The sequence below is a fragment of the Ipomoea nil genome, unplaced genomic scaffold, assembly GCF_001879475.1.
Source record: "Ipomoea nil cultivar Tokyo-kokei standard unplaced genomic scaffold, Asagao_1.1 scaffold2338, whole genome shotgun sequence".
Classification (NCBI taxonomy): Eukaryota; Viridiplantae; Streptophyta; class Magnoliopsida; order Solanales; family Convolvulaceae; genus Ipomoea; species Ipomoea nil.
This window is the reverse complement of record NW_017618766.1, coordinates 1,269,217-1,277,914: the sequence shown is the minus strand read 5'-3', so window position 1 is coordinate 1,277,914 and position 8,698 is coordinate 1,269,217. Positions and strand designations below refer to the sequence as shown.

The 8,698-nt window shown below is 38.7% G+C and overlaps 1 protein-coding gene across 4 annotated transcripts; it reads right to left on the bottom strand.

The window, feature by feature from the left end:
* Window positions 1-1,418: 1,418 nt before the first annotated feature.
* On the bottom strand, window positions 1,419-8,367 carry LOC109151990 (condensin-2 complex subunit D3-like). Of its 4 annotated transcripts, XM_019299582.1 has the most exons (11): window positions 8,234-8,367; window positions 7,664-7,698; window positions 5,185-6,714; window positions 4,234-4,977; window positions 3,683-4,165; window positions 3,502-3,593; window positions 3,341-3,428; window positions 3,146-3,260; window positions 2,911-3,037; window positions 2,662-2,836; window positions 1,419-2,412 (listed from the first exon to the last, which is right to left on the bottom strand). In XM_019299582.1, the coding sequence occupies exons 3-11, from the start codon at window positions 6,655-6,657 to the stop codon at window positions 1,705-1,707; spliced, it is 4,005 nt and encodes a 1,334-aa protein (XP_019155127.1). In that variant the 5' UTR covers window positions 6,658-6,714; window positions 7,664-7,698; window positions 8,234-8,367; the 3' UTR covers window positions 1,419-1,704. The 4 variants fall into 4 exon arrangements, with proteins under 4 accessions (XP_019155127.1, XP_019155126.1, XP_019155124.1 ...); XM_019299581.1 differs by lacking the exon at window positions 8,234-8,367 and having other exon boundaries at window positions 5,185-6,719; window positions 7,664-7,687; XM_019299579.1 differs by lacking the exons at window positions 7,664-7,698; window positions 8,234-8,367 and adding an exon at window positions 7,430-7,608 and having other exon boundaries at window positions 5,185-6,719.
* Between the last annotated feature and the right edge of the window lie 331 nt (window positions 8,368-8,698).

Below are 8,698 nucleotides of genomic sequence, written 5' to 3'. Positions count from 1 at the left end.
TTATATTTCATTATAAAAATATACATAATTTAGCACCAAGTCAAGGAATGATGAAAATACCCATCAAGAAGTCAATACTTAGACAGTTACACCCCCAAACCAAAACCAACCAGATGCACCCCAGTTGGTTCGAGTCTGATTCTTTAAGTATGTATACTCCGAAAGGGACGCAAGCCTAATGAGTAGAAAAAGCTCGGGGAGTCCGTGGGATTAATTACCAGGCCCACACCGATATGTAATAATAAACTCCAAAATCAAAACCAATCGTGTGATTAACTACTCAGCCCACTCCGGTAAGTATCAATCAATAATATAACCAAATTTGTGAATTCACACACACACACACACACCACCACCACCACCACCACCACCAATGTGTGAAAAATCCAAAACCACAATGATTCACCAATTTTAAAAAATTCCACCTTGTACTCGAAATATAAATGTCCATATACTTTGAAAAATAGCATAATGCTCAGGAATTTGTATATACACTCAAAAAAAAAAAAAAAAAAAAAAATCAATCACTTCACCCAAACACAATATTTTCACAAAATCCACATAACAATGGAAATTTTTCAGAAAATCAATTTGTAAAATATATAATAATTTCTCAAAATACCATGAGTATCAATTTGGGTATAGTAAAAGTGATGAATATAAATCTTACCTCAACCAATCAAAATCCAAAGCACCAAAACTTAGAATCGATGGTCCACACCCGCTAGATCTTCTACACGATAATAATAATTCTCGAATCACACATAAATCAACAAACCAATGAAACCCTAGCACTACCCAAAAAATATAAGACTATCTAGGAAACTTACGACTTATTGACGGAGAGGAAAACCTTAAGCAATACAACTAACGAGACAAAATTTGGTATTTTTCTTATTCTTAATTAGCAACAAAGTGAGAGGAAAAGAGGGAGAGACGAGAGGAACGACCAAGAGAATGAGAGAAAAGAGAAGAGGAAATAATGGGAATAGGATTTACCGATTTAGGATGGTATTAGGTCAGACTTGAAACCCAAGTAATAGAATGAAATTAGAAAACAAGGACTTGATAACTTGAATAATCTTAGGGAAAATTTAATAAAATAAATCCGATAAAATTGAGGTTTAATAATGTGATGGAATAATTTAAAATAAGCTGATTTAAGGGTTCAGCACTAAGTAAAATAATTTGAAAGTGCCTAAAAAAAAGAATAGAACCCCGTCTAGACGCATGTACGAGCCATGTACAACCGTACAAGACACTCCCAAACGATATACAAGCTAAGTATGAACGTTTCAAAAAAATACAACGTAAACTCATCGGATGCATGTACGAGTGTACTTGCCTCGTACAAAGACCTCCCAACGTTTCACAAGCTAAGAACAACCATACTCCTCCCATACAAACACCTCCCAAAAGAAATTTACAAAAATTCACAAAATTGACACTTGTACGAGAACCCGGAACGCACGACACTCATACAATGCCTAACAAATACGGAGTATCACAATCTTCCCAATGTTTCCTCCTCGAAGCTCAAACCACGACTTAAACCATACCAAAGCCAACCAAAATCATAAGTCAAAAACACACCAAAGACAACAACGGTTGTCAACTAAAACCACACTTAATAACCAAACCACAACAATCAAGACATAGATAGGCAATCAAAATCATAGAAAAAGAAAACGAGGGTGCTAAACTTCAATTTTCATCATCAGAATCAAACGACTGCCTTCTCCTAAGAGATTCTATTACAGCTGCAGACCGTTCTCCTCCTCGACTAGCCGCCATTGTTCTTACTGAGCAAGACTTGAGCTTAGGTGCCCTCATTGCACTGAGTGGTGGCGTTGCAGCGCCTTGATTGACTTCCCTTAGCACAGCTGCTGCCGTTGCATCTGCCATTGCTGAAGCAACCTGTGAATTGCTGTGCAGCTTTGCCTTCAGTTTACTCTTCATGATATTTGAACCTGGAACCATTGGATCTGCCGGGGTTTGGTAGGAATCTGATCTTTGCAGGGTTGCAACTGCATCAGCAGCTGTAGATTTAGCCTTCATTGACTCATATTTCTGCATATCATAGATGAGCTCTTTCTGAAGCTGCTTATCAGCAACCAATATTTCGTCAATCTCATTCTTATAGTCCTTGAGAAGGATCCGGAGGCATTCCATGAGAGAACCAATGAGAGGGCTGTTTTTGCTCTCGAGCAGACGTTTTAACTCAATGAAGATGGGAATGGTGGTTTGGATAAGCCCTTTCTTGACAGCTTGGGTTATGGCATTTCCCCTAACAGCAGCTGCAGATGCTCCTCCACTGTCTCCGGCTTCTTCATCTATGTCAGGCAAGTCAGATGGCATTCCACGGCTGGTTGAAATCCTGATGTCTTTGCTTGACAGAATTTGGAAAGCATCCTGCATGCATACTCAAAATATATGAATCACAAAATAGACTATCCAACCAAATCAAAACCCTCGGTCTGTAAAAGTAGAGAATGAAAGACATGCAAATACCAAAAACAAATTCAATTTATTTCTTAGCAAAATGATATTTTGTGTTGTGTGCATGTATAAAGGTGTCAATCCCCAGAAAAAAAAAATAAAAAATAAATAAAAATTGGGAGACGGTAAAGGAGGCTATTGGCAGCAAATATAATACTATACCTGCAGAACTGACTGTGCAGTAGTATCACCTAGATTGAGCATACCATCAGATGCTGCACCAAGAATCTCTGCACATACTTTAGCAAATGTTGCTAAATGGTGTTCTGGAGCCATCTGTTTAAGCAGAGTGGCATAAATGTGCATTCTTGAAGACCTTGACTTTGCATCATTTCCTCTAATGAATAGCCAGCCATATGTTAAAAAATTATCGTATGAAATACACATGTTTCATATTTAAAGACTGTTCACCTAATTGAGAAAAGCCGGCTTTCATTTCTTGAAAGCTGGGAGTTACTAGATCCAGTATGAGCATTGCAGTCATTCAGAGCAAATATAGCTTCCACAAAGCTATTGTAGGCCAAAAGTGGTGCCTTTACTGTAACAAACAAATAGTAAACATGCATCACAATTCTGAGACAAAAAAAAAAAAAAAAAAAAAAAAAAAAAAAAGAACTTCTTATACAAGTTGTGCAGTGAAAATCACCTTTTAAAATATTCCCAAAGAGGAAATCAGCTAGTTGTCTTATCTTCTCGGATTCATCAACGAGAGATAATAAAAACCGAAGAAAAAGAACTCCTCTCCACTTTACATAGTCCCTCTGAAATAGAGACAGTAGCTACTTCTTAACTGATGTTTGAAATGAAAAATATAATGAATATGTGAGAAAACAAGAAACACCTGCAGTAGTCTTGCAAGTAGTATAAATGTCTGCCGTCTAACTAATTCACATGAATCACGTAGACACTTGGTGATCTTTGAGAGATAACTGTCAGAATAGAAACATATAAGAATACTGAACTTGGTAATTAGAATACATGTATAGCAAATATGGTCCTCACCAGTCCACTAAAGATGTATGGCGTACACAAAAATCTGCCATCATTACAACTATGTTGTTGCGAAGAGCAGCACAATCACTCTTTTCAAGCTCCTAGAAAGACGTAATTGCATATCATTATTTAAAAGTTAAATAATACAAAAGTGAATTTTGATGAGCAGATTTGGTAAGAATGCATGTACCTGGACAAACAGAGGAATATAACGTTTTGCAAGTTTAGCATCAGCAAGGCAGATCTTGCCCATGGTTAACCAAGCTTGAACATACAAGGAAGGAGCTGTCTGCTTGATAGAAACTGAAGGTCCCGGTAGTTTCTTAGCTCTTGGATCAGTAGCATCAGAAGTGATAATTGTGTGTAGAACTGGAATCATGGATTTCAAAACAGCTGAAGGGCAAACAATAATCAAACATCCAACAGTATGAACTGCAGTCATTGTTTGCGATAGTAATGCACTTCTTTTCCCCTTTCCATTTATAAAACTTGGTGGTGTAAGAAACGCACTATCTTCATTTGTTTCTTTGTTGTTCGAAATATACAAATCTAGAATTTTGGACACTTTGGAGAGAAGCTGGTGAACCCATTTTGTAACAAGGGAATCAGCCTCCTCAGGGCTCAAAGCCTTTCGCTTGCATAGCGTTCTGAGTGCTTTCACATGAGCATCAACCTGGGAAGACAACATCACCATCACGATTGATAATAATTGCACAAAGGTACTGATTAATTAGTACATACCTCTGTTGAATGCATGTTGAACTGCTCTAGACGAGTGAGAAGATTATGAGCTAGGTCAGCTGCAGGTTCAGCAGGTAGCTCCACAGATACATTAGAGATTGTTTGCAAAAGGAAAACACGATCTCCTGCCCAAGTAACAGATTTTGATTCTACACCAAACTCCTCTGAGTTCAAATTTCTTTGTACAAACTGGTTTTCAACATTATTCTTGGGTTTATACTTGTCAAGGAGCTGCCAATGATGATGAAGGAACTCCCAGTCTACAGCTTGAGGCAGGAATGCTGACACCTCTGATAAAAGAAACCAAGCACCCAAGGGTGCAGTCCACTTCTCTATTGGCAAGGAATGGCTCAGGCATAGTGATTCAGCTGCCCTTATGATATTTTGAAGTGCAATAGCAATCTTAGGCTTGACTTTTTTCTTTTTTCCTAAACTTACACAAATCTTCTTCACCCAAGGTGTCACCTCACCATTACAGATTTCTCTCAATAGAAGTACAACTCCACCACGATACAATTCTTCAATTTCCATGTCTGAGCTTTTGGAACTTCCATTTGACTCGGGAAGACTAAATATTTGGTGTTGACAACTGCTAGATCCAGCCAGTGAGATTCGATCGAGAACCAATTCAAGGAACAAGTTTTCACATTCTTCCTGTATGCTGGTTTCATTATCAGTTATTAGACGGGGAACTGAATGAAGCCACTCCTTTGTCACACTTCCTCCTAAGCTCAATCTAAAAGCCTGTTAATGAAATGTAAAGTTAATATTCTTTTATGACTAAATATGAAAGAGAGTGCTTTCAAAAAGTTTCAAGCTTCAACTTCTCATCTAGAATTGTATTTACCTAGCAGTATTAGAATTTTAGAAGTTTAACTACTAAAACTACTAGCCAAGTTAATAACATAATAACATAAGGAAACAGCTGATATTGCAGAAAAGTTAATTAACCTCTGATAGAGCTGAAATAGCCACTTTCCTTATGCTAACAAGTGGATCGCAACAAGCAATGCTCACTGTCTTGAGTAAATCTTCATCAAGAGCACTGCCTAAAAGAGCTGTCAACTTGGATATAAGAAGAAGAGCAGCCTTCCTTACTGCAGCTTTCTCATCCATACACCGGCTTTTCAAGATATAGTTGATTCCATCTTGTGCCAACTTAGACCCATCATTTTTGAACCCCATTAATTCCTTCAACATTGATCTGCTCTTATCCTCCCCAGAAAAGTGTACCACCAATTGAGCCAAAACAGTCAAAGCCCGAGCTCTAATCCCAGCAGTTGCATCTGAGCACCGCTGAATCAATGCATTCAAACACCTCAACCCCCAAGAATTCCCACTATCTGAATCCCATCCAAGTGGATCTTTCAATGACATGATCAATGCTGGAATGAGATCCACAGCCAAAAGCCTTAAATGTCCCTTCCCTTGGGTCATCTTCACCACATAATCAGCAAAACCAATTTGATCCTCAAAGTCTAATACTTTAACAACTTGTATTATGGACCCCACAGCTGAAGCCCTGGGCTCAGCCTTCTCTGGAGACTTCTGGACCAAATACTTAGGAAAATTTAAAACTGCTTCTTTTATCACGGGTGAATCTTTGGCCATATTCACCATCCTGTTCACCACAAATTCTAAAGCAAAGGTCTTTGCTTGAGACTTAACCAAAAGAATCAAAGGTGTCAACGATTTCAAAAGCTCGGCTGTGGAAACCCTCAGATCCCCATGCTCAGCCTTAAGGACTTCACTTAAGACCCGTGAACACAACTCACATAACCTCATATAAATCCTTGAATCTCCAGAAAACTCACTTGCCATTACGGGAATGTCAGCCACAGTTTGAACTAAACTCTTCAAACAGTCCGGAAATCTATCCAAATGGACCAAACCCATCACCAATTCCAACCTCTCAAGCACACAGAAAAAAACCCTGACATCAAAAACTCTATCTTCACCCTCATCTACACCATGCTCCACATTCTTTCCCCTGTTCTTACCGGGACCTCCACGACCACTCCCCTGCCTTTTCCTCCCCGGTTGTCTTAACCCGGAATTCACTCCGGAAGGAAAAGGCGTGTTTTTCAAAGCTCTGCGAATGGACCGGAGAAGCGACATAAAAGCCATGGGAGTGAACAGAGTAAAGACAGGACAATTTGGGGAGAGAAGTAGAGATAAGTAAACAGTTGAGGCCAAAATCGAATCCTGGGGTGGAGCAGAGTCCATGGTTGAGGATATTGAGTTGGAAAGTGTAGTGGGTGAGAGGTTTCTTGAAGAAAGTTCATGGTAGAGGGTTTCAAGATCTATGGAATCTTGGGTACTAAGAGTGTAATCTAAGAGGGATTGGAGGTCTTTAAGAGTAGCTTCTGAAATGGACGTTTGGGTTTCAAGATCTGCCACTATTCTCTGTATAGCTTCTTCCATGGTTGATGCATAAATGGGGCTTCTGAGTTCTGAGGCCTCCCAAGACGAATTCAAATCCTATCCTATATATAAAAAAGTCAAATAGATCAGGCTCAATTCTCCCACCAAGATTTTAGAATATAATTTGAAATTATTTTTTGAATTTATTACCGAAATAGTCCCTCAACTATGGCGAAATTACAAATTTGATCCTCGACATTTTTTTTTACCTAATTAAGTCCTGGACTTTAAGGGGGTGTTTGGTTGGATGGAAAACATTTTCCATGGAAAATGTTTTCCTAAAAGTGAAGGAAAATGATGTTTTATGTTGTTTGGTTGGATGGAAAACATTTTCCATTGAAAAAAGTTTTCCTTAAGAACAAGGAAAACAAATTCCTACCCATTTTGGTCCTCCGTTAGACCTTAAATGGGAGGGTATCAATGAAATTTCACTTGAGAATACCATTTCCTACCCATGTTTAGGGATGCAAAATGACATTTAAAATGTTTTAATGTAAACAAGGGGAAAAAATCGAAAAACCCATAAATGATCTCCACCGAGGAAATGAGCAGAAATCAGATATGCTTGATTAAGAAAAACCAGATTTTCACTTCATTAATAATATCATCATACGAGAGACACTCAGCTACAACTGAATTCAGCCCATTGAAATAGGAAAATAATATAAAAACAATAATTCAAGAACAAATATCCGATCTTTCAAACTCAGAAACGATGAAACCCTAGAATTGCTCTTTATGCGAAGTAGAATAAAGAGGAAAAGTGAAATACCGAACTGAGGTAGTACAATAGAAACAGAGGCACAGAGCTGGTCAGGGCTTAAAGCTTTGAATCACAGAGACGCCATGGACGAGAAGCTCAATCGCAAGAAAACTGATTTTTTTTTTTCCTTTCTTTTTTTGGGTTTTTGCCCCTGATTTCCTAAGTTTAATTCCAGAAAAATCCCCGAAGCTTATGATATATATAATTATAATGCAAATAGTTAAATATACTAAAAGTCCATACTCTATCGCATGCTTTGAGGCTTGAGATGAGGTGGCATTGTGTTACAGACCTGCAAATAGGCTCCAAAAACAAAGAACAGATTTGGGGTAAAGGGAAGAAGGAGGTAAAGAAGTAGAAGAATGGAGGTAAAGAGGTAAGATTAGGGTTTATCTCTTAGAGAGAAAATTGTCCAAGCATAAGATAAAAAATCCCAAAGCAAAAATTCCTTACAATAAATAGCAAAAACAAGCTAAAACAAATCAGAAATATCCCAACGAACTCCCCTTTTCGCGCTGAGCATCTGTACTGGAATTTGAATCAAAACGGCGTCGTCAGGGAATTCCACAACTGCTTCCAACGGTTAACTTCAAACGACGACGTTTAGCTCTTCTCTGCAACGGCTCCAACGACTTCCCTTCAAACGCTGTCGTTTAGATAAGTGGCTTGATTATTCGAATTAACCCAAAACGACAGCGTTTTGGTCTTTGACTTTCGTTTTAGAACCAACTCCTACAAACTGCTTCCCTTCCTGTTCTTCCACCTTGGTATCAGCCTTCATAAGATGGTTTTCATCTTCTAGAATCATGACACATTGCAGCGAGGGTAGTGAGATGGGTTCAACAAGTCGGTGAATCCCGTTGTTTGGAAGTTGCGACTTTGCTTGCTGCAAGCAATGGTCGGAATCTGATGTTTCTCGCAAGAGGATGTCGCTACCTGCCTTCGTCTTTTACTTCCCTTCCCCTGCTTCTCGCTCTCTCAATTCTCACAAGATTTGTTTCTCCATTCTCTTTCTCTAGGTCTAATCTCCGCCGTTTATCCCTTTTTCTTTTTTCAGTGTTTTTGGCTTTCTTCTCCTCTGCTCTTCTGTAGCTTGAGGTTGTGTCGAGGCTTTTCGTTTTTCCGGTCGCCGGAGAACATTTTTCTGTTTCTGGACATACCCTCCCAACGTGCAACGATAACCGGTTAGAGAGTAGAAAAGCCGATGACTTAATTGGGTAGGAAATGAGTATTCTCAAGCGAAATTCGATTAATACCCTCCCATTTAACGACTTTTAA